The 26,970-nt window shown below is 37.9% G+C and overlaps 1 protein-coding gene across 1 annotated transcript in view; it reads left to right on the forward strand.

Annotated features, from left to right (window-relative positions):
- NOX4 (NADPH oxidase 4) overlaps positions 1-26,970 on the forward strand; it is a 163,895-nt gene that overhangs the window by 41,394 nt on the left and 95,531 nt on the right. Inside the window, exons 7-8 of the mRNA XM_008153612.3 lie at positions 2,062-2,134; positions 7,547-7,627. Of these exons, the coding sequence (XP_008151834.1) occupies positions 2,062-2,134; positions 7,547-7,627 (154 nt within the window). The remainder of the gene's footprint in view (positions 1-2,061; positions 2,135-7,546; positions 7,628-26,970) is intronic.

A 26,970-nucleotide genomic window follows, 5' to 3' on the forward strand; every position in this document is an offset into this window, starting at 1 on the left:
GGGCAGCTGTGGGTGATCAGGCCAGCAGGGGAGGGTAGTTGGGAGGGACCAGGGAGGGCAGTTGGGGGGGACCAGGCTGGCAGGGGAGCAGTTAGGCATCAATCAGGCTGGCAGGGGGGTGGTTAGGGGGTGATCTGGCTGGCAGGCAGAAGTGGTTAGGGGCAATCAGGCAGGCAGGCAGGCGAGCAGTTGGGAGCCAGCTGTTCTGGATTGTGAGAGGGATCCCAGATTGGAGAGGGTACAGGCTGGGCTGAGGGACACTGCCCCCCCTTGCACGAATTTCATGCACTGGGCCTCTAGTGTTATATAAAAGGAATCATAGAGCTTATATTATTTGGGTTTCCTTTTAGGTGGATCTGGCTTTTTTCACTCAGCATAATAGTTTTGTGATTCATCTATGTTGTGTATATATCAACAATTCATGGTTGTTGTTGTTTTTGTGTGTGTATTTTACCACTGATTACTTTTCCAGGTCAGCTAATAATACCGCAATTGTTTATCCATTCATCTGTTGATAAAGATTTATGTTGTTTACAGATCTTAACTATTCAAAATAAAATGCCTATGAACATTTTTGAACATGTCTTTTGTGGATATTTATTTGTTTCCCTTGGGTAAATATCTTCGGAGTGGGAAGACTGGGCCATTTTGTAAGCATGCTGTTCTTTTTAAGTAGTATTTTTCTGAACTATTAGTTTTTTAGTGTAACCTAGTGCGGTTATCTTACCCCTAAGAAGTAAGTCCTCACCTGGGGCGATGGGAAGGTTGATGGGAAAAGAAGTACCCTGGGAAAGAAGTGGAGAGAAGAGATGGTTTGGATTAGGCACATCATCAGGGAAAGGCAAGTGTGGTTTGGCTTCCAACTTTGTGTATTGGGAAGAGTAAGAAAGAGTACTAAAGTATTAAGTATCCAAAGACTAAATCCCTTATTCCTCTTGTGGCCCTTTACATGTAGAAATTTATTTCTACTGAGATTTCTAAATTTTTCAAAGATTCTGACCCTCTGGGATCCTAATACAGTAATGTACTGTATTGCTCTTATTTCGTACCCAGCTTCTCTGCTTCTGCTACAGTCCATGATAGCCTTTCTGTTTCATAGGTGGTTCCTTGGCAAAACAGAGAAGTGGGGAGATGTCTATATTTTTGGAGACAGAATTGTTTCCTTAGCTTTTTTATGAGGATTTAAGATGAAATCTCTCAGCTAGGACAGTTAGAAGTTAGTGTTGCTTATATGATTTTAAGAATAAATAAAGGTAATTTATAGACAGGATTATTTTATTTGGTAGTAAAAAGGTAACATGGAATGAGAATATTTTGGTTTTAGCTCTTTTTGATATAGAATATTGAGCTATTCATTTTAGACATGCTATACGAGCTAACACTGGATTTGTAGTAATCTATCATGTCAATATTAATTTTAAAAACTAACATGTTTGCACATTTAAAAATTGTTATGTCATATCAGAAGGGCTGATTTCAGCATGTTTTCCTACTAGAAGAAATATTTATGCAAGGGTTCTGAAAACAACAGCACTGTTATTCTTTTTCTTGAATTCCAATATTTTTTGTTTTATACTTGAAGTTGTGGTTTTTAGGAATCTTTAGGTTTTCTTTATTTTTTAAAATTCATTCTAGATAAGAAGCCTAAAAGAAATTATTTGAAATTGAAATGGAAGGAGCTCCTAGTTACATAAAAGAGGGGAGGAGAGAGTAGGAGTTTAGTGCCATGATAGGGATAACCAAACCAGTAAGGGTGTTGAATATTAATCATGTACCATGTATTAATTACTAATAGTTATTGTAGTATGTACCTGTAATATTTTTGAAAATACAAAAACAAACCCTCTATTAAAGGTAGAAAGGACTATTTTGTCTTAAGTTCCTTGAAATTGTGCTAATTTTAAAAAGTGCTCTTTTGAGAGAAGACATACAAGGAGGTATCTCATTTGAATCGGGCTTCCCAGAGAGCAGCATAATACTTTGGATATTAAGGCAATGATTTTTGTACTTTTTTTCCTCAGTATAACTTACGTTAAAATGTACTTATGTACATTTTTATAGTTCCTGGCCTGACAGGCGTCTTAATGGTATTGGTGCTGTTCCTGATGATTACAGCTTCTACATATGCTATCCGGTGAGTGTCAGAGCCACAACCTCAATATTTATGGGTCAGTTATTTCATTTTCTTCAGATTATCTTCATTTTCATGTGTAGAAAAACTCTTGATTAACCAGAATGCTTAGCTAGTGTAGTATTCCGATGAATAGACTATTGTGGGTAACTAAGAGTGATGTAAAGACATTTCTATATACATCATTTCCTGTTTTGGAAAAAAGAATCTCTGTTTTGGTCAAATAGTCTAGGTTGGTAAGGAATTGTGTATGGAGACTTTTTAAACTAAGGAAATCTAAGTTCTTCAGGGGCATTCTTCTGGAGAATCATGTGTCTATGAGACATGGAATTGAATTCAACATGTATGCACAGGAACATATCACTTAAAATTGGTTTACAACTCATTTCCTGCTATGTGTTTGTTTTGCTGTAATTTAATGTAATATTCCAAACAAAGCTTTGGAGAAATAGTTAGTTGACATCTGCTAAAATAATCAGAAATATCTGCATTCACAGTATTTTTCTAGTTACGAGATTTTTGAGCAATTGCAGACACACATTTTTATGAACACTTTCACATGTTCTTTCTGGTGAATACATCTGTTTTACACAATATTTTACAGTATCTTATGGTACTGGTGAAACTTCTTGCTTAAGAAAGCAAAAAGAAGAAACAATATATAATCTTTAAAAATAGTCATTCTAATTTTTTTAATATGCATTTTCTTTTTTTTTTACAGAGAGGAAGGGAGAGGGATAGAGAGTTAGAAACATCGATGAGAGAGAAACATCTATCAGCTGCCTCCTGCACACCCTCTACTGGGGATGTGCCACAACCAAGGTACATGCCCTTGACTGGAATTGAACCTGGGACCTTTCAGTCTGCAGGCCAACACTCTATCCACTGAGCCAAATCAGCTAGGGCTCATTCTAATTGTTGAAGTGTGAAATATAATGGAAACACACACACACACACACACACACACACACACACACACTTTGAAAGTAATTGTCCCCCACACCATGCTCAAATGAGCCTCTTTGCACTTCTGAACACATCTATGCTCACAAACGCACACCTCAAAATCTCACAAGCAAACTCACCAATCAGATTAACACTATAAACTTCCTGGTGTTATGTCTGTATACTTCATTCTTCCTGCTTTTGCTCACTCATGCCCCATGTCATACATCTACCAAAATCACTCTTTTTCTCTCCCTTTCACACTCCTGATCTCTGTCTTTTCAAGTCTGCATTTTACTAAAATTGGATCATTTTATTATATGTGCTATTTTAAACCTGCTTTTTTCTTAAATCTTGTTATGAACATTTTTCTCTTTACTAATGGCACACATATTACCATGTAGATATACATTACTCTCTCAGCCCTCTATCATTGTATGTTTCAGATTGATTCCATTTTTTCAGTATTTCAATTGTGATACAAACACACTCTCCATAAGTCTTTGAATACTTTTTAATTATGTCCTATGGAAAAATTTTTAGATGGAGAATGGCTGAGTCAAATGGTAAGCCCATTTTTATGACTTTTTATAAGAATTAAAAATCACCTTACAGAAAGGCAAATCTCTAACATTAGTGCAGCAGGGTGCCAATTTGGTGGGAGAGATTTAATTTTAGTTAGGTCAATAATTCAAAAACTTACTTTTTCAGTCAGGTTTAGGAGTTCTTGAAGAAAAATTAGGGTATCTAACATATTTACTTATAAGATTAAAGTATGTAAATATTCTATATCTATAAAAAGAATCCTTAATTGAGAGATAGTGTTGTAGAAAGGAATATAAAGATCAGCTTCTGTTCTCAACTAAGCCTTTACATAAATAATTTGGTGACTGTGTCTTAATTGTTAATGTTTTCATTTGTTTAAAAGAGATTATAAAACTAACTCTGCTTTTCTTCAAGCTTCTTTGTGAGGATCAGAAATTCTTAAATGGATCATGGAGATAATCTTTTACCTTTTCTCTTTACTAGTAAGGAAATAAAACATTAGAGAAACCAGGTGTATAAATATGACTTCATTATTTGATTTCTGGCATTGAATGTAGTCTAATAATTCACCAAAAGGTTCAATATGGGTCAATTATTAATATAAGTAATATATTCTTCTAACAAAGAACAATAATACAAACATATTTTCTCATCTCAATAGACTCAGAAATGGCAGTTGTTAAATCTGAACTCTCATCAGAGTTAACTAAAAGTCAATTTCCTTTTTAGAATTAAAAATGATAAAGGCCAGAACTGAGTTCATACTTACAGTGAAACATGAGATACATTCCTATGAAAATTATGAAACAACCAAAGTGATGTTTTTAATTTCTTTAAAGGATGGCATTATGATAAGAAATTAAAGATTTAGAATTATTAGAAAGAATGCAACAACAAATTATCATTACTTCTAGAAAGGTAGGTATAATTGCCTAGCCAGAAAACTCAAGAGAATTATGGAAAATTTTATTTATATCAACTAAAAGAGTTGAAATGGGTAAATGATTACAAAACACATATTTTAAAATAGCTCTTATATAATAGCTATTATCAGTTTGAAAATTGAGTAAAATAAAAAGATAGCACTGATAATCCCATCTAATAAAAGAGTAATATGCAAATTGACCGCACCTCTACCACACCCACAAGCCACGCCCAGCAGCCAATCAGGAGCGAGTATGCAAATTAACCCAACCAAGATGGCTGTGGCCACAGAGAGAGCAGGAGGCTTGGGTTTCCCCGGCAATGGAAAACCCTGGTGGGCCCAGGCCTCCACTCAAGGCTACAAAGTTTCAATTATAGACGATAAATAAATCCCAACAAAAATGGCTGCGGCCTTGGAGCAAGCAGGAGGCTTGGCTCCGCTCAAGGTTATAAAGTTTCAATTATAGAAGATAAATAAATCCCAGCTACCAGGGCTTCTGCTTGGGTCACCAGGGGCGTGGCCGGCCTGCAAACCACCACAGGCCCCTCACCCAGGCTGCCCCACGCCCCAAGGGAATCCCCACTCTGATCCGGGACATCCTTCAGGGCAAACCAGCCGGCCCCCACCCGTGCACCAGGCCTCTAGCCTATCTAATAAAAGAGTAATATGCAAATTGACCATCACTCCAACACACAAGATGGCTGCCCCCATGTGGTCAAAGATGGCCACCACAATATGGCCAGCAGGGGAGGGCAGTTGGGAGGGACCAGGCCTGCAAGGGAGGGCAGTTGGGGGTGATCAAGCCTGCAGAGGAGGGCAGTTAGGGGTGACCAGCCCAGCAGAGGAGGGAAGTTGGGGCAACCGGGCCTGCAGGGAAGGGCAGTTGGGGGGGACAAGGCCTGCAGGAGAGGGCAGTTAGGCATCAATCAGGCTGTCAGGGGAGTGGTTAGGGGTGATCAGGCTGGCAGGCAGAAGCAGTTAGGGGCAATCAGGAAGGCAGACAGGCGAGCAGTTGGGAGCCAGCAATCCTGGATTGTGAGAGGGATGTCCGACTGTCCATTTAGGCTCGATCCTACCGGGATCGGGCCTAAACGGGCAGTCAGACATCCCTTAAGGGGTCTCAGATTGGAGAGGGTGCTGGCTGGGCTGAGGGAGAACCCTCCCCCCTTGCACAAATTTCGTGCATCGGGCCTCTAGTTTTAACATAAACATAAACTATCTACAAATAAGTTTATGAAGAAACTAAGTGAAAGTTATATAGAAAAAACACAACCTCACTGAGAGAAATCAGTAGAGATTTGAATAAAGACTATATAATGCAAAGATGCAGTTCTTCCTCAATTACTTTCTAAGTTTGTTGCAATTCCAGTCAAAATCCAAGATAGGTTATGCTGTTTGATTATTGAATTTAACAAAGTGATTCTAAAGTTCATCTGAGGGAATATCTAAGCACGTGTTCCAAAAGAGGAATAAAAGGGGGTATGTGGCTTACTAAACATTAAAATGATAAAGCTTCCATAACTGAAAGCATATAGAACTTGCAAAAATAACCATGACATTGAACAAATGATAGAGATGATAGAAAGCCTTGTTAATAAACTTTGTTGTGTATAAGAACCTACTGAATAATAAAGGTGCCATCACGAACTTAGGATGAAAATAAAGAGTAAGTGAATGAAATTCAACATAATTAAATTAGCTATTAAAAAATCACAACATCAAAATTTTAGAAGAAACTTTAAGTCTCTATCAGATCTCATAATGGACAAGAAAAATATTGAAAATATCTGACTTTCTAAAAATAGGTAAACTAAAACAACATACGTTATAAAAATTGAAATGTAAACATGTTATTTGACAAATTATTACAGTCATGTGGAACTAGTACAGTCTTAAATTTTGAATAGTATACTCTACTCATAACAATTCAGGAAAATTCATTATAGAAATGGATAATTATTATGAATCGATAAGTAATAGAAGAATTAAAAGTGTGTAACACACAAATGAAATAATACCCAATTCCACTTACACAAAATAATGAAAACTTATAAAGTAGAACATGGGTTGGAGGAAAAAGGCACTCCTAAAGTTGGATTTGTAATTAATAACCATGTTTTCAGAGAGCAATGGGCAATGTGTGTCAAAAACATTGCATATGTGTACCCTTTGATCTAGCGATTCCACTCATAGGAGTTTAAATTATAAAAGAATTAGATATGTGCAAAAGGCATATGTGACAAGGTTGTTCGTGACCTTGGTTGTGATAGCAGAAACCGAATTAAGTAAATGTGAATCAATTGGCCATTGCTTAAGTCAAGGGTTCTAAAAGGATCTAGGGGTTGTATCAGAATCCTCTCAGAAGTTTTTACAAATATCTGCCCTCCACCTCTAAGATTCTAATATAGGAATATCTACCCGGACATATGAAATAAAATAACTGTTAGTTGTTTTTTTTTTTACTTGTCTCAAACATTCCATAGATTGTGTTTATCATACTCCTTTATTTTCAGGCTCGTTGTTTTCCTGCAGGACAGTAGCACCAAGGTTATACGTTGTCCAGGAAAAGAATATAAAACTTTAATGAGCATTTACTTAATTTCTCTCAATTTGAATGTTCTTTAAACTACTCTCTAAATATTTATTGGAATAGGAACATTAGTTGTTTTAGAAGTCATTTGAAAATTGAGAATATTTATAGAAAGGACAGCAAATAGATATAGGAGCCGAGTATAACTGCTCCTTAGCCTTACATCATATCTTTAAAGTAAACCTTATTTTAAACTTTTCACGTCTTTATTTCAAATTCAAAAATATGATAGTGTTATGTATAATTTTTGCCAGTTGTCTTTGCATGGTATGTAAATCCTTTGACATAATAGATAAATCTCAGATGAACTCATATTTGAACTTTCAATTGTGACATGTTTGAAATGCACACTCTTCAGTGAGATGGAATATGAAGTGGCATTGAAACTAAGTTATTTGTTTGTTTTCAGAGTTTCTAACTATGACATCTTCTGGTACACTCATAATCTCTTCTTTGTCTTCTACATGCTGCTGATGTTGCATGTGTCAGGGTAAGTTATAAAAAATATTTTTAAAAACCATGTGTGTCTAAAAATGGGGTAATGAAAGATGCATTTGCCGGAATTGTCATTGGGAGTGGTAAATTATTTGGTTACTTAGAATTGAGGGTAGTGTCAAGAATGGAAGAAATACCTTTATTTTTAGCATAGCATGTTTAATGGAACTAGTATAAAACTATATTAAAATTGAGAAACAGAGTTACTTTTCCCTTGGTGTTATAATTTTTAAAGCCCCTGTAGCTATATCATGATAAATTTTTTAAGAAAATAAGAAGTAAAGAGTTTCCAGAAGATATTTTAGTATTAGAATTTCCAGAAATTCCTTATGTCTCACTGCTGTGGAATTTGTAATGATGGAGTTACCAGTTTTTAGTTTTAAAAGGCCTAGAGGCAATAATAGTTGCAGGGAGCCAAAGATTTACAATGACCAAAGACAAGGATGTGTCAAAACACTAGAAAATCACCCAGGGAAAAAGGAAAGTATTCTAAGCTTGTGACAAAGAATATAACCCAACTATTCTGAAAAGTATGTGGACACAAGCAGTGTTCTCAAAAGTGTGGTGCTTGAAATAATCCACTAGGTCAGAGGATGAAAATGATATATTTTTACGTATGTATATGTGTGCATGGTCACCAGAGTGGACTTTGGTTTTGTTTCAACACTCACACCAATATGACACAGTAGGCCATTGTCTGGTGACAGATTCACTTCGTGTAGCAGAAGGCAACACAGAATGTCAACAGGATAATGCCAGGTGCCTTTTCAGTGGGAGTCTCTATTATTGTTCAGAAACCATTTTCCATCTCCTCTCCCTTACCCCCAATGTGGTAACTCTGTTTTAAGATGACAAGACCATATGGATAGACCTGGACTACTTTGCCTTAGATAAGGCTTACATTCCGCAGGAACCAGTATCTTGGTAACAGCCCAGGTCTCCTCAAGGGATGCCTTCAGTTGCTAGAGCACACTGCACATATGAAGCTGAGGTTGTGAGTCCTAAAATGATTTTATAATTCACTCACAGTCCTTCTGGTCCAGATGCATCCCACCAATAATAAATAGTGTTGCCTGGTACACATCTGGCATTCCCCATTTATCTTAATCTCAGATGTTCCCAGGAGAAGTGTTGGAGAATGGTTCAGACCTGCTGTTAATTCTTTCTTCAAAGAATGTTTTATAGTGTACTTTGTCAATATAGGTCATATACATAAATTGTATATTATTTCCAGGGCACATGTTCAAATCCCCCCCGCCTCCTCCTCCCTGATTTTGCAGACCACTGGTTTAGAAAGCAGTATTATATGGATCTCTGCCTCATAGGTCCTGGTTTGATTTGTTCTGTACCATAGATCTAGACTATATAATTGCAGAGCATCAGAAACATAGCCACACATTGTAATCCCGACTTCCAGATAGCCATTTCTGCCACACAGGAATGGCCGATGGGAGCTTTCTCCTTTGTAGGGATAACATTCTGTGGAGAATTTGAATACAAGGAAAGAGCATGGTAGAGAAAATCTGCTTTATATTCTATTCTGTTCTTTAAGTGGTCTGTTTGCCTGCCCAGAGCTATTATCATAAAATAGACTATGAGTAAGCAGATGCTACTGATGAACAGTAATTGAAAACAATTACATAGTACTTACTAGATGCCAAGTATAAATTCAAAATTATTTAGATGCTTTATCTCATTAAAGGACCATGATTTTTTAAGGGTAAATAATAATGCAAACCCTTCTCTTTATGGGGGGGAAACTGAAGTTTAGAGAGAGTAAGTAACTTGTGGAAGTTGACTCAATGACAGATTCTGGTTTCAAATCCTGACATTCTGACCGAATAACTTACGTGTTTTTTTGTTGTTGTTTGTTTTCTCTTCACTATTAGAAGAGCTCAGTACTTCTGAGAATTTGGTCTTAGATTTTTTAAAAAAGGGTTAATATCTTGATTTATCTGAGATTGTGATCTCTTTCTCTCACACACAGATCTATAACAGATTAAGAAAAATGCAGTTATTTGTTATAATTTATGCTATCTTTGGCCTTTATGTTATACTAAGTTAAAACTCTCAAAAAAAACCACCAAAAAACTGTTTCCTTGCAGTTCAAAACAGAGTCCCTTTTTAAAGGCTCAGAAGTTCAGACTTAAGTTTAAATAGATTATATTGCGAGTTCTTTCTCCATTGTTTTTGAAAATTAAAGAAGGCATAGTTAAATTTTGATTTTATTTTTTTTTGTAGAAAAAGGGTCATGAGCATAAAGTGACTTTATACAAAGAAATAATGAAAGGACTCTATAGGCTGAATTAAATGTAATCATACCAAGTGAAGTAATAGTTTTTTACATATTATGGGTAGAAATGAAAAAAATATCCTAATACTAAAATAAGTGTTATGCAATAAAAACACAATACTATGAGCATTCTAGAGTGAAGATTTTTAAATGAAGTTTAATTTTTAAAGTATAATTGACTAATAAAATTATATTATTTACAGTATACAATCTTTAAAGATAAATAAATAAAATATTCAGTTTTATGATATACATATGTGTTCTGAAATTATTACCACAAGCAAATGAATTAACACATTCATCACATCACATAGTTTTTTTTATCTTGTGTATGTGTTTTCTTTTATTTTCTGTTGAGAATGCTTAATATCTGCTCTATTAGAAAACTTCAAGTATACAATATAGTGTTATTAACTATAGTCACCATGCTGTACATTAGATCCTCAGAATTTGTTCTTATTATTAAGAGTTTATAGCCTATAAAGCTTAATTTTGAATAAAAGCTTCTAGTGCATGACAAACTATTGATAAGTTGTGCAGCTTTCTCAAAATGGACATTTCTCAAAACGTTTTTTTCATTGCTAAAGGCTCTCTCTGTAAGTAAATATCTTGAAGTTATTAACATCTGTGCATATTTTGAGGACTTACACGAATCTTTACCTATGAAATGTCGTGATAACTTCATTCTTTAGCTTTTGGTTACATGAGTAAAGTGCAGTTATTCAAAACAGGTTACTTGGATTTATATTGAAATTGCTGTTAAACAGTATAATTTAAATTTAAACAGGAAATCACTGTTTGCTGATCATTTACTCCTTTTTTTTATCAATATGCTCAGTACTATAGTAATATAGAATAACAATTTAATGTGTGATCTTTAGTCTCCCAGCATTGGTAATTAGTTTGAAATTTAAATCAATCAGTTGAAATAGCTAAAGATAACTTTACACTAAATATTTTACACCTGTAAACATTTTATTTTCAAGAATTCTATAATTTAGGGCATTGAAGGATCAATGTGGGTTAGAAATTTTAGAAAACTTTATGCTTTAAGGATGAAGCGATTAGAAATTGTGTGCTGATTTCCCTAAGCAGCAATTGCTTCATATGATCTTCTAAGGTCACTTTTATTTTCAGAGAATCTCAAATTTTGAAGGAAGCTTAAAGGATATCTTGACCAAGACTCTATGAATCTCCCCTACAATATGTCTAAGCAAATATTCTGAAGAGCCCATTCTGTCTTTGGGAAGCTGTAATTTCCACAAAGTTCTTTATATTTTGAACCATAATTTAATTTCTAGATAGATTAAAAAAATTTATGACTCTAGAGGCTATGGAAACTGAATCACTCTCCTCTAAATTCTGTTCATTTGTTTCTTGCATGATGATATTTCAATCTCATCATTATTATAAAGGTGTTCCTTTGAATGTATTAATAGTAAAATTCATTAAGCCCTTATCATATATCTTACTAATGTTTATCTCATTAAATCCTCCCAACAACCCTGGTAAAATCTGCTGCTGTTGCTGCTGTTGTTATTCCTTTGAGAGACCAGGGACAGTGAGAGGTGAAGTAACTTGCTAAAACTCATGGCAATTAGGAAGAGCTTGGGTTTGACCCCAGGTATCTGATTTCTAAGCCCACCTTTCTAACCCACTACATTATGCTGGCTGCAGTTTGCCACGGCTTCCCTGTATTGCTTTTAAATATATATTTTATTGATTTCAGAGATAGGAAGGGAGCGGGTGAGAGAGATAGAAACATCAGTGATAAGAGAGAATGATCATTCAGCTACCTCCTGCATGTGCCCCACTCGGTATGGAGTCCCCAACCCAGGCGTATGCCCTGACTGGGAACCTAAGCATGACCTCCTGGTTCATGGGTTGACACTCAAACACTGAGCCACACTAGCCAGGCCCCTGTATTACTTTTAAAGCTGGGAACAAAACTGAATGCAGGCTCTTTGGGTATGTCATCTGATGTTTGCAAAATGGAAGTCTTACCTTCTTTGTTCCAAATATTGCAATCGGTAATATTTAAGATCCTTGTTCCATGATTATTTGTGCCCTCGGGTTCACCTAGTTTGCATTGCTGTTACTTATGTTTTAGATTTTTTCTTCATTATTTATAAGCCAATCAATTGCATGACACTTGAAAAAAACACATTTTATATGCACTAAACTCAGATGTTACTTTTCAATGTTCAATGGATCTTTTAAAAATACATTAATTTTCTTCAAAAGATTAGAATAGCATGGCCATTAAACAACACAGTACTGAATAGCTGCACGATCTTGACAGATAATGTTTTCTTTTTCTTATCTAGTAGACAGGCTCAATAAAATCACCTACATCACAGGGTTATCTCAGGTTTATATAAGTAAATGAAGAAATGTAGGCAGAATACATACATACTCAATAAATACTAGTAGGAAAATAATTATACTTGTACCAATGCTAATAGCCGTATAAGGGAAGAATCTCCACAGTTAACTGTTTGAAAAATCAGTTTATTTTAATTCTTGAAAAAGACATAATAATTTTTTACATTTCTATTGAATTATTTTGGGTGACATTGGTTAATAAAACCATGCAGGTTTCAAGTGTACAATTCTATAACACATCATCTGCATACTGCATCATGCACTCATCCCCAAAGTCAAGTCTCTTTCCAATACCATTTATCACCCCTTTGCCCACTTTCACCTCTCACTAACCCCCTTTCCCTCTGGCAATCACCATACTTTTGTCTGTGTCAGTTTTATTTATTTTTTCTTAACCCCTTCCATCATTTTCATCCAACTTCCCAGCCCCCTCTCCTCTGACAACTGTCAGTCTGTTCACTGTATCTATGAGTCTGTTTTTATTTTGTTAATTTTGTTGAGTAGATTCCACATATAAGTGAAATGATACGGTATTATCTTTCTCTGACTGGCTTATTTTACTTAGCATAATACTCTCCAGGTCCATCCATGCTGTATGTAGCAAAAGGTAAGATTTCCTTCTTTTTTACACCCGAGTGGTATTCCATTGTGTAAGTGCATTTGGGCTGCTTCCAAATCTTGGCTGTTGTTAAGTGAAATAAGCCAGTCAGACAAAGACAAATACCTTATGATTTCACTTTTAAGTGGAATCTAAAAAAAACAAAGTATACTAACAACTGAAATAGAAATAGACTCATAGATGCAGACAGCAGTCTGACAGCTGTTAGAGGGGAGGGAGGTTGTGGGGCTGGCTGAAAAAAGGTGAAGCAATTAAGCAAAAACCAACAACTTATGGACACAGACAATGTTATGATAATTACCAGAAGGAAAGGAGGAGGCAGATGAAGGCGTGGGGGGATAAATGGTGATGGAAGGAGACTTGACTTGGGGTAGTGAACACGCAATACAATATACAGATGATGTATTATAGAATTGTATACCTGAAACCTATATAATTTTATCAACCAATGCCATCCCAATAAATTCAATAAAAAGAGAAAAAGAAGAATATTCTTTGAAAGAAAAATAATTTGTATAATATTGTTAGGTCTCAAAATTCAGTTGATTTTTAACAATAAATGTTTATCTTGGGATTTGCAAGACAGCTTCCTCCTGAGGAATTTTTTTCTTCTAATTTTTAATACATCTTTCTAAGAGGTTGCTATTTGTTTGCTATATTATAAAGACATTTCAATTCATAAGACATCTGGGGGGAGAGGAGCCAAACTGTTTCCTCTTTCCAGACATGAATATAATTGAATATTTCTTTCTTCATTTTCATTTGAAAAATCTCATCAGGAGGAGTTATATACTGCTATTCTCACATACTGATAAAAAGGATATTGGAGGGAAAAGCAGTGATGAATGTCACAGAGCCTCAGCCTACAGAGCCTAACCCTATTCCTCTCAAAGTCATGTGAAGGGAATGCATTGTAAATGAGATTTGGCACTCTAACCTCGCAATCTTACTGTAATCAACACTCCCACTGGCTTTAGATCTGGAGTGCTTTGTGGGTAGTAACTGTATTTCATTTTTGTATTTACACAGCGAGAAATTATAATGTGATAATTCTGAAAAAGACAAAAGGAAGGCCCTGCTCAAATGTATGAATGGCGGTGAGAGCCAATTAATAGTGTAAATAATCTCTTGTGCCAGATCTGCTGGGCTTCTCATAAATGATTACCTGGACTATTCCTTGAAACAGAACTCTCTGCCATTTGGGATTACTTGCTGGCAAGAGTTTGTTTTAGAGCATGATTTAAATTCTACTTGAATCACTCTGTCTAGGGGAATTTTAAAGGAATCGTTTTCTATGTGCATGTTTCTAAAAAACGTGTTCCTTAAGCCCAGGGAACACTGTGGGCAGCCTTTGTCAACCTTCATGGGCCAGAGGCACTGTCAGCTTCATAGGAGTTGAGCCTCAGGAGTTAACCAGGGTTAGACAAATATTTATGAGGATAGGCTCATTGTAGGCTCTGCATGGCTCCTAGGAGGAGGAAATTAAGAATATACTATTGTAGGGCAGAGGTGTCCATGCAATGTAAGTGTTAACAGTCGCTGATTCCCAAGTATCTTCTCTTTTAGAAGCCATTTGCATTATGGGCTCTTTTCACCCACATGGACATGGCGGGAGAGGCTTGTGTGAGCGTCCTACTGGGAAGAGGCACCTGCTCTTCCTTATAGCATCGAATGGGAACTTGGTGAAGCCCAGGGTTGTGTGTTAAGCAAATTCTATTCTAGTCCTGCGGGAGAAAAATTTCTTTCCCTGTATTTTCTATTCAGTTTTCTTTTCCTTGCCTCCTGATTTGAAGTGACTACATGATTAGTTGTTCAAAGCCAACACTTCTGAGAATGAAATGGGATACTGTTAATTAAGCTGTGGATGTGGATAAACCTGTACCTATGGTTATTCTAGCTATTCCGAGGCATAGAGGAAAGTCCTAGGGAGGTTGGTGGACTGCTTTTAAGTTAGCCCTAGGGCCAGAAACACGAAAGGAGACATTGCCCTGACCGGTTTGGCTCAGTGGATAGAGCGTCAGCCTGTGGACTGAAGGGTCCCAGGTTTGATATCGGTCAAGGGCATGTACCTTGGTTGTGGGCACATCCCCAGTAGTGGGTGTGCAGGAGGCAGCTGATCAATGTTTATCTCTCATCGATGTTTCTAACTCTCTATCCTTCTCCCTTCCTCTCTATAAAAAATCAATAAAATATGTTAAAAAAAAATAAAAAACTTTAAAAAAAAAAAAAAAAGGAGACATTACCTCAAATATTCTACATGGGTATTTGGGAGTCCAGAGCCTTAAAATAATAGACACAGTAGATTTGCCTAGTTTTGTCCTGCTTTAGAGATTTTAATTGGATGTCCTCTAACATGGTAGGCAGAAGGTTGAGGATTTCTGTGCTCATGATTATGGCTAAATCTTTTGTATACCATCCATCATTTACAGATGATCTCTTCTGAATACTTTATAGATGCTTAATTTCTGATACATTGACATAATTATTATAAATTTGATGCCCATTATTTCTACCATGAAGTTCTGTTTCTTCAATAGAGTATGTGCTTTCAACTTGGATTCATAATCTCTGGGAATTATTTAATGGATGCAGGGAATCTATGGATTTATGAAATACAAACACATATACACTACATATACATGTATACCTTTATATGATTAAGATATATTTATATATTCTCAATTAATAATATATATAATCTCAATTCCCAAAGGTGTATGTGGCCCAAAAGAAGTTAAAAAATAATTTAACTGAGTAAAGCTTCTTAAAGATAGATATTTTACTAGACTGCTAAAATATTACATTAACATGTATCTCTAGCTTAAGTTTTATACATAGTTAAAACCAATGGGTTTGTGGGAAAAATAGGAACCACTGGATCAATTTTGTTCTCACATGAAGGCAACTGTAAGAGAACTTAGAGGACAAATATATATATGGACCTGTAAATCATACTGCACCATAATTTTAGAGGATAACAATGATACTATTTATAATAATTTCCAAGGTTTAGATACTAGAGGTCTGGTGCACAAATTCATGCACAGGTGGAGTCCCTTGGCCTGGCCGGCAGTTGGGGCTGTTGGGACCATTTCGCCCAGTCCTGATGGAGCCAAAGGGGCCTGGCCAGCCAGGGAGGGACCATGGGAGGCCCCAGGGCATGTCTGACTCATCTCACCCAGTTCCGATTGGCTGGACCCCAGCAGCAAGCTAACCTACCGGTTGGAGCATCTGCCCCCTGGTGGTCAGTCGACCATTTGGTCAGTCGACCATTTGGTCGGACACTTAGCATATTAGGCTTTTATAAATATGGACTAGAGGCCTGGGGCACGAAATTCAGGCATGGAAGGTGGGGTCCCTCAGACCGCCTGCACCCTCTCGCAATCTGGGACCCATCAGGTAGGGTCCCTAGGCCTGGTCAGCAAACAGGACCTACCAGGGCTTTCCTTCCCCTGGCTGCCGTAAGCTAGCCCCACCCCACCGCTGCCACTGCTTGCCATCTGTGCAGTGCTCCTCCCCCTCCCCCGCCACTGGTCAGCTCTCTCTGCAGATGACAGGCATGGGGTGTGATCACTTGGCTGGCCTGGGCCTCCCTTTGTGGGGCGATTACTGGCCAGCCCCACACACCCACTACAGCATTGCTGGCCGGTGGCCTAGGTCTCCTTCTGTGGGGCGATCGTGGGGTGATGGCAAGTCCCCCGTCCAATCGCATCGCACCCACCTTGGCTGGCCTGGCGTCAGTGCATGTCATAGTGTGGTCATCTGGAAGGTCATCTGGATGGTCTTTCTGCTGTTTGGTCATTCAGTTGATTTGCATATTACACTTTTATTATTATAGACTAGAGGCCCAGTGCATGAATTCATGCACGGACCGGGTCTCTCAGCCTGGCCGGCAATTGGGGCTGATTGGGGCTGTGGGAGGTTGGCTAGCCAGAGGGAGGGGCCGCGAGAGGTTGGCCAGTCGTGGGAGGTTGGCTGTGGGAGCATACTGACCACCAGGAGGCAGCTCCTGCATTGAGCATCTGCCCCCTGGTGGTCAGTGCATGTCATAGTGACTGGTCAACCAGTCGTTTGGTTGTTCAGTTGTTCAGTCTCTTAGGCTTTTATATATAGAGATGTTTCAGGTACTGTTCTTGGCTCTTTATGTATATACATATACATATGTAGACACACACATTTTTATTAAATACAGCACTATGAAGTAAGTATTATTATTGTCCTCATTTTACTGGTGAGAAAAGGAAGCACAGAAGGTTAAATTAGTTACAGAGAACAGACTGATAGCTGTCAGAAGGGATGGGGTAGGGAGGCCTGCATGAAAAGGTGAAGGGATTAAGCAGTGCAAATTGGTAGTTACAGATAGCCACAGATATATGGATTGTAGCATAGGGAATATAGCCAATAATATCAAGATAAATATGTGTAGGGCCAGGTGGCTGCTTGAGATGGCAGGGAGACCACTCTGTGAAATGCATGATTTGTTTGTTTGTTTGTTTAAATATATTTTATTGATTTTTTACAGAGAGGAAGAGAGAGGGATAGAGAGTTAGAAACATCGATGAGAGAGAAACATCGATCAGCTGCCTCTTGCACACCCCCTACTGGGGATGTGCCCACAACCAAGGTACATGCCCTTGACCAGGAATCGAACCTGGGACCCTTGAGTCCTCAGGCCGACGCTCTATCCACTGAGCCAAACTGGTTTCGGCAATGCATGGTTTTCTGGCCACTTTATTGTACATCTGAAACTGGTGCAGAATGGTATTAAATGTGAACTTTGATTGAAAAAAAAAAGTTTTTAATGACTACCCAAAACCACCCAGTTAGTACATGATAGGGCTTTGGATTGAACCCACAATCTGACCTCAAAATATAACCATTTAATTCCTACCATTTTATTGAATTATTAACTCATGGTTTAGAAGGTGTTCTTGTTTACACTGAAATACATTCATGTCATGTGAATATCTAGGCTATCATTCCAATTTATCTATATAAGCTGGTGAGTGTGTATGCTTATGCTTGTGTGCTTTGAGTAAGAAATCAAATTTTGTTACAAGTTATATAGCTTTCAAGATTTTGAAGGTGAAATTTTGTCCTACAAGGAAACAGAGAAGGAAATGCCCTCTTTTTAGTACTGCTTTATAACTATTTATATATGTATTGATTGATTGATTGATTGATTTCAGAGAGGAAGGGGGAGGGAGAGAGAGAGAGAGAGCATCAATGATGAGAGAGAATCATCAATGGGCTGCCTTCTGCATGCCCCCTACTGGGGGTCTAGCCCACAATCCAGACATGTGTCCTGACTGAGAATCGAACCATGACCTCCTCGTCAGCACTCAGCCACTGAGACACACTGGGCAGGCTATAATCATTTCTTAAAATGTACAACCTTGTCATGGCACATAATACATTTATTAATAAAAATAACACTAAAATCACATTGATGTGTTATTTTTTATCTCTATAATTCTTCTTCATAATTTGGAAATAATAATTAAAAGGCTAGATTCTGGGCTAGAGCCAATAAAAATACAGTGGAAGAGCCACTCTTATCAGTATTATTTATTGCCACACTGTGTCTTTGTATCTCTTCATTCAGAGTACAGATTTTCACACCTTTTCAAGTCTATTACAAGCCTCAGAGGGTACTTGCAATGGCTACCAACATAAAATAAGGATAAGAATGGGAATTGCATAAGAAAAAAGAATGAACCTGCCTATATACTCCTTGAAAATGTCCAGAGGAAAGATCAGTTCACATAAACATCATATATCCAGAAGTGAAGAATATTATACACTATATAAAATCTTAGGTAAAAGGGAGAAAGTCAGGTTATAGCTGATGCTGCAATTGAGTAGTGGAAAATTCCAGTGTTCTCTTCTGCCTACTCTCATCATGTATCTGTGAGTTCCAGTGTGGAAGAGAAAACACAGCAGAGTGATGTATCCTAGATGAACTAAAGTGTTTTTGGGATAGGGATGTTTTTGCCTATCTCTATCAGTTGAATCCCTTTTACAAGACATCACTCACTCAGTATTTGCTGACGTGGAATTCTATTAATTGGATCTTAGGTAGGAATGTGTTGTCCTTTTATGCCCTTCCAATTTTCTCCAATTCTTATTGCAGATAGTAATCCTACTTAATAAAAGAGTAATATGCAAATTGGCCCTAACTCTGCTACACCCACAAGCCATGCCCACCAGCCAATCAGAGTGAGTATGCAAATTAACCCAACCAAGATGGCTACAGCCACAGAGAAAGTAGGAGGGAGGCTTGGGTTTCCCCAGTAACAAAGGAAGCCAAGCTTTCCCCTGCCCTGGCTGGCGTAAGCCTCCACTCAAGGCTACAAAGTTTCAGTTATAGAAGGTAAACAAATCCAAACAGAAATGGCTGTCGGCCACAGAGCGAACAGGAGGCTTGGCTCCGCTCCAGGATACAAAGTTTCAATTGTAGAAGGTAAATAAATTCCAGATACCAGGGCCTCCACTTGGGTCGCCAGGGGGCGTGGCCGGCCTGAAACCACCACAGGCCCTTCACCCAGGCTGCCCCACGCCCCAAGGGAACCACCACCCTGATCTGGGACACCCTTCAGGGCAAACCAGCTGGCCCCCACCCGTGCACCAGGCCTCTATCCTATCTAATAAAAGAGTAATATGCAGTTTGACCATCACTCCAACACACAAGATGGCTGCCCCATGTGGTCAAAGATCCTGCCCCCATGTGGACACAAGATGGCCACCACAAGATGGCTAGCAGGGGAGGGCAATTGGGAGGCACCAGGACTTCAAGGCAGGGCAGTTGAGAAGAACCAGGCCTGCAAGGGAGGGCAGTTGGAGGTGATCAACCCTGCAGGGGAGGGCAGTTAAGGGTGACCAGGCCGGCAGAGGAGGGAAGTTGGGGGCAAACAGGCTGGCAGGGGAGCAGTTAGACATCAATCAGGCTGGCATGGGAGTGGTTAGGGGGTGATCAGGCTGGCAGGCAGAAGCGGTTAGGGGTAATCAGGACGGCAGGCAGGTGAGCAGTTGGGAGCCAGCAGTCCTGGATTATGAGAGGGATGTCCGATTGCCTGCTTAGGCCCCATTGGGATCGGGCCTAAATGGGCAGTCAGGCATCCCTCGAGGGGTCCCAGATTGGAAAGGGTACAGGCTGGGCTGAGGGACACTCCCCCGCCCCTGTGCATGAATTTCATGCACCGGGCCTCTAGTCTTACCTAATAATAGGCAAACATGTAAATTGACCATACTTCTGCTGCGCCACCAGCCAATCAGGAGGGATATGCAAATTAACCCAACAAAGATGGCGGTTAATTTGCATACACAGGTGCTGAGTGACGGGTGGGATGCAGGCATTCTGCCCCACTGCCGGTCTCTCAGGTCCTCTGGGCAGTGTGGGAAGGTGGGGCTGGAGTGGAAAGAGGCGGCTTCAGGGCCTGAGCAGAAAGGGGCTGGGCCAGAGTGGAAAGGTGGTGCTGGCAGCCAGGGAAAGGAAAGCCCATTCTAGCATGAATCTTCATGCATCGGGCTCCTAGTAAAAAATAATCTGTGTGTTTTTTAAGTGTAACTTGGATTTCCATTTTGGGACTGTCACTTATATTTAGTGTTATCTAGGTAATGTTATTATGGCAACTAGTATATCAATTCCAATGCTAGAGGAATTAGCTATTAAGTCTTGACTATTTTGGTTGTATTCAGACTGGCACATTTTTGTTGGGGATTTTTCTATACTTCTGTGATTAAGAATTATTTGAATCATAGAAGGAAAAATTAATTTCTCTTTGCTTTCTTTCACATTTTGGTTTTTGAAATTTTCACTTAAATATATATATTGAATTAAATTCCAGAGGAATTGTCTTTCCTATATGAAATTCAAATCCCCTCCCATAATAGTATTTACATATTTCCCATATGTTAATACATATAGTGTTCTAAAACTATGACCTTTTAGACATGTGTGTGTGTTTCCCACTTATAATTTCCTACTCATGGGATTAATTTTTGTTTTTATGTAAAAAAAATGGTTTATTTTTGCTGATATTTTATTCTGAAAGCTAGGTGGGGGTGGGAATTAAGGTTACATGGTATTTTCTTCCTTAATAATACCATATGTATAGCTAGATATACTATATACAGAGCATTTCCATGTACATAAATTCATTTATGCTATAAGCTACATATTCTAATGAATGTTAATCTTCTAAACTGAGTTTACTTTATTCCCACTTTAGGGTAGAAATAGTGAGCTCCAGACCAAATATTTCTTACATAAATTTGACCTCAGTTTTTCTCTTGGGACATTATTTATAATAACAAGTGGTTCCAGCTGGAAGTACAGGATGAGGAAGTTGGGGAGGAAGGAGAAGGAACAAGGTCTACATTTATTTTAAGAAATGTTTTTAGTACATTAGTGTTCTATCTCTCACTGCCATTTTAGTAAAGCCTGAAAGCAGAGGGAATGCTAAGAAATATTGGATCCTTGCCTATTTTTTTTTCTTCCCAAGAGATCAAAATCTTTATTCTTTTATACTAATGAATCAGAGAGTAACGGGTACCCTCTCTCTTTTTCAGCTGAGGAAACTTAGTAAAATGACCAATTTTAATTCAGACATTTCAGGAAGGTTCATGTCTTTATCCTTTGCTCTTATACTGCAAGGTTTAGTTTTGCTGGCTGCCTAGTATCTGTGGCAGACAATTTGCAGGGTTCAGTGCAAAATGAAAATGCGGGGCCTCTTGATAAAAAATTAAGCATTTTAACTTAGTGACAACAGAGTATTGAACCAATCACGGGACCTTTCTAAGAGCTGGGTCTCCGGAGACTGCACAGGCCACACCCATGATGCTGGCCCTGTCTGTGTTGCCCCGTCTTGTATCAGGGTAGTACCATCAGTAAGAACTAGACACAATGCATGTTCAACTCAGGCTGCAGGATACAAACACACTCAGGTGTCAGTAGCAAGAGCCCAGGAAAGAAGGTAGCAGCAAGAGCCAGTGGGGATAAGAGTAAAAGCTTTGGTTTGAGGGGAACCCAAGTGCTTAGGGTTTCCTTGAGGCACTTTAGGTCCCCAGTTTAGGAAATCTCTCTACTTCTAGATGCTGCTCTAAAGGTTGCCAGTTGGTTCCCAGTCAGTACACATACCTAGATTGCTGGTCGATCCCCAGTCCAGGTGTCTGCTGATGTTAGAATTGGCCTAGGGTCAGGGCAGTGTTAAGATCTCAGATTGGACTTGGCAATATTGGAGGGTGAAGAGGAATGATGCATGTTGCAGACTGAATTTTTTAAAAAATACATGTTTTTATTGATTTCAGAGAGGGAGAGAGAGAATCATTGCTTGGCTGCCTCCTGCAGGACCCATACTGGGGATCGAGCCAGCAACCCCGGGCATGTGTCCTGACTGGAAATTGAACCATGACCTCCTGGTTCCTAGGTTGATGTTCAACCACTGAGCCACACCAATCGAGCTGCAGACTGAATTAATGCTATTTCCTTACAAAGGTGAATGAACATACATGTTCCATTTTACTAAATACCATATGCAAAATCTAAACATGTTTAAAGTTAGAATATGAGTTCAAACTCACTTCTGTGTTTGGTATAGCCAGATGACTTGCCAGGCAGAGTGGCTCAGTTGGTTGAGTGTTGTCTTGTGCAGCAAAAGGTTGCCTGTTGATTCCCAGTCAGGGCACATACCTGGGTTGCTGATTCAATCCCCAGTCCAAGTACATACGAAGGCAACCTGTCTATGTTTCCCTCTCACATCGATGTATCAATGTTTCTCTCTCTGCCTCTCTCTGTCTCTTTCTCTCTCTAAGTGTACTAATTAAAACAAACAACAAAAACACACAAAACAGATAACTCCTCAATCATGTGTTTCAACAACAACCATCACAAAATGTCTATACATTCACTAATTCATTAAATGAATATTCATTGAACCATTTCTATAGATTACAGGCACAGTTATAGCACCAGAAAAATAGCAGGGTCACAGGAAAAATTCTTGATCTGAAGTCGTGTACATTCCAGTGGAGTACAGAATCCAGTGAATTCCATTAGGTTTTGAAATATAGAATATGAGTGTATTTTCTTAAGCTCTTTTTTTGTATTTGAAGCAAAGTTAAAAGAACTTTGAGAAACAAGTTATCTTTTTCTGTAAATAATAGAAACATTTTGACTAATAGAAACCAGGTTAAAAACTAGGTTCCTCATGGGACAAGGATTTTTTCTTCACTTTATAAAAGCACCACAAACAAAATAGCGTGAATGACACGGCATTTATTAGAAATTTATACACGCAATTAAAGTAGGAATGATTTTGTGATTCTCCTTTCAGCAGAGGTGGTATTTTGTAATATTCAACTTTTGCCACAACGTATTTTTTATGAGTTATATGCTGTAACCACTAGGGTTTATTCTGAGTACTACATTTTTTATTATTTTTATCACAGCCATGGGAGTATAACTATAATATATCTTCAAAAAAAGGGGAGAAAGAAGAAAAACCTACTTTTGAAACATTGTTGAGTGTTGAAAACATATCTTGAAACCCTTATGTGCAAAAACAATAGCATCCTCAAACTTGTATTTAGTGCACGACAAAATCGTTGATTTCTCCTAATAGAACACCAGGAATTCCAAAGAGACTTCAAAATCTCTCCTTTGGAACATAGTACACTATTACTAAAAATAAGTAATAAGCATTCCTGTTCTCACATGCTCTGTGAGCCTCCTTTCCCTGCCCCCAACTGTATCACTGCCTTTACTTGGCAAGATTTTCTGTTTACCATTCACTACCATCCTTTTTTCTTTCTGTTTTCTACTTTCAAAGTATATATCATTTAATTATGAAAGATACAGTACACATATGCAGGAATGTTTCCTGTATTTTAACTATTAGATATATGTGTTATATTCAAACAAATTATATGGTTATTTCTATTCACTAGAAGTGCATTGAAGGTTTCTCATGTGCAAGAAACTTGCTGGAAGGCTCACAATGTTTTGCAATGAGTATGGACATAGGGGGTTTATATAAATGAATAAGACGTGATCCCCTCTTCTAATTTGGGAATAAGCCACCTGCTTTGTTCATCTTGCTCCCTCATATTGCAATGTGATTCTCCTATTCTCTAACCATTGGAACCTCTACAGCCTTCATTACGTCCTCCAATGAAGCCCTTTCCAGAATGTCATAATCAAAGTTCATTATCTCATTTACCCTTAAGAGGTCACTCTATCTCTATATGGCATTACTCATTTTGCTTTTTTGTTATTGTTGCTGTCATGTCTGATTATACCCATTATAGCTGTGGCTATTCAATTTAAATGAATTAAAATGAAATAATAAGAAACATTCAGTTTTTTGCCTGCACTAGCCACATTTCAGTTGCTCGATACCCACATGTAACTCATGGTTTCCATATGGGACAGCACAGATTTAGACTCTTTTCACCATCACAGGAAGTTCTATTGGAAAGCAGTATGTTAAATCATAAGCTTCTTGAAGCTAGGGGCCATATCATTTAAATTAATAAGGTTCAAAACAATAAAATAATACATGTAAAATATGAATATCTCTGTGTTGATGTGGGGCAAGAAGAAAGATCAGGATTGTTTGGCATGTAGACACAGAGCTGCATGATACTTAAAACTCTGTTGTATTTGAGAAGATAACATTAAACTCAAAAGGAAGACAAGTAAGTTATATCTGCATGAATTATATTATGTAGGTACCAGTTATTCAAAACAATCATAAAAACCACACACATTCAATTTGAACAAATGTGGTCATAATGAAGTAAATGGATTAAAGAGGTATTTGATTTTCATCTACCAATCCAAGTATCCAGAATATCTAGTTTACATTCCTATTCAAATTTCTTCAGAATAAAATTATTGAAATATAATTTTAAAAAAGTAGTATATTTTTAAAAATGTATCCTCTAAGAATTCTAAAAAATTCTGGATTATTACCCCCCCCCCCAAAAAAAAGCACTTCTATTTTTTACTAGTACCATGAAAAAGTAACTTACTGTGTTTAATGAAACCTGAAAAATAACATAAAAGTATTGGTTTGATGGTCATGTATTTCCATACATTTTTGTTCAGTGCATACACTGGTCTTTAATGTCAGAATATTGTCCATAATCAGGATGGGAATTCTGCAGGACGTAGGCCTGTTGCAGGCGCATGGCCTTGGGCTCTGACTTGGCCACTGACTGACAGTGTGGTCTTGGGCAGATCACTTAAGAGCTCCAAAAGTTTTCCCTCATTCAAAGATGGGGCCACTGATCTTTACCACACACATTGGTTGTGAAGTTTATGAAAATAGGCATTGAAGCATCAAGCACCTCTTTGACATGCCCAATGCCTGTCCTTTCAGTGCTGAGCTCAAAATTTGCCAGCGTCCTTCCTTGTGAACCCATCTGTATCTTTACCACCTAATTTAGCCAAATTACCTGCGATTCCATACTTGATTTTTTTTCATTACATTTTTGTTTGTTGTCATTGTCTGTCTATAGACCTTTTCTCTTTTACATGTCAGTTTGATGGCAACAATTACAAACTGAGACAAAGAAAAGAACACTTTAATGGGGTTTTATGACAGAGGTAGCCTATGCCATTTACCTCGAGAGTAGCTTAAAATAGCATAAGTCCCTCAGGATTAAAAGGGATTCTAGAATATTATGGGCCACTTTGTACACCAAGAACAGCAACATTGCTTATTTGACTGAGCTGACCTGAAGAGTTGTACTGCATAGTGGCATTTATCATTCTAAGAACCATTAGCTCACGGGGTCATGTTCACCTGAACAACACTGTTATGACTTTGGAGAAGGAATAAATAACATTCCTTTGCCTGATGTTAATTAGCCCCCATCCAACACACACACATACACACACACACACACACACACACACACACACACATTCTATCTGACCTTATTTCCAGGGTTTTGTTCATTTGAACTCCTTCCTTTGATTATTACTTCTTTAACCAATTTGCTTGGCATGATATGGAGTTAGGGACATGAGGTTTCTGAATCCCATGTTTTGACTACTACTTAGTTAATCTCTTACCAAAATCTCTCATCTGTGTAATAAGAATAAAAATATTTACATTGTATAATAATTTTGTTTTGAAATTTAAGTGAGAAATAGATGTTTAAAAAATTCCTGACATGCTTTCTTAATAAATATTAATAATTCCCTACTTTACCTTTTAAAGAGGGAAGTTGTTATGATCTAATGAGAGAAGAACATAGAATTTGAGTGAGACCTGGATTCAAATCTTGGTTCTGCCACTTATCAGTTGTGTGTCCCTGGGGTATATTTTTATCTATTAAAATAGTATCTCAATTTGTAAAGTGGGAATAATAATTTCTACTTCATGCATAGTTGTGAGAATAAGGTGAAATGTATATAACTGCTCTGTACTAGTCCTGGTGTCTCCCGTACATTAATAAGGTATTACTAAAACACTCTATTCCAATTATTATCTGTGGTCTAACTTAGGTTTAGCTACTTCCAACATATCTTCTACTAGATTATAAGTTTCTGGAGGGTTAGGGGTTAGATTTGACTCTTTTTTGAACTTTATAGAACCACCTAGACTAGTACCAAGTGTGTTACGCCAATGTTTGTTCAACTTCTGGCTAGTAGAATAAATGCCTGAGATTTTTGGCCTGCTCATTCATCAGCCCCCACCCTCAGGATGGCCAATAGGAGCATCAGGTTTTAATAAATCATTATTTGTAATGGAAGCTGAGTCAAATTAATGGGTTTTCCAAGCATAATGACATAACAATTACATGATCTGACTAGAACTCTATGAAGGATTATGTGCTTGGCTCACATTTATATATTATCCACTAATTTATTCTGAACCTAGGCCCTGTCTACTGCCTTACTTTTAAAAATGCATGTGTGGCCTAGTCATGTTTATTATGAAACTAGAGGCCCGGTGCATGAAATTCATGCACGGGGGAGTGTGTCCCTCAGCCCAGCCTGCACCCTCTCCAATCTGGGACCCTTCAAGGG

This window comes from Eptesicus fuscus, chromosome 13 (genome assembly GCF_027574615.1).
Source record: "Eptesicus fuscus isolate TK198812 chromosome 13, DD_ASM_mEF_20220401, whole genome shotgun sequence".
Taxonomy (NCBI): Eukaryota; Metazoa; Chordata; class Mammalia; order Chiroptera; family Vespertilionidae; genus Eptesicus; species Eptesicus fuscus.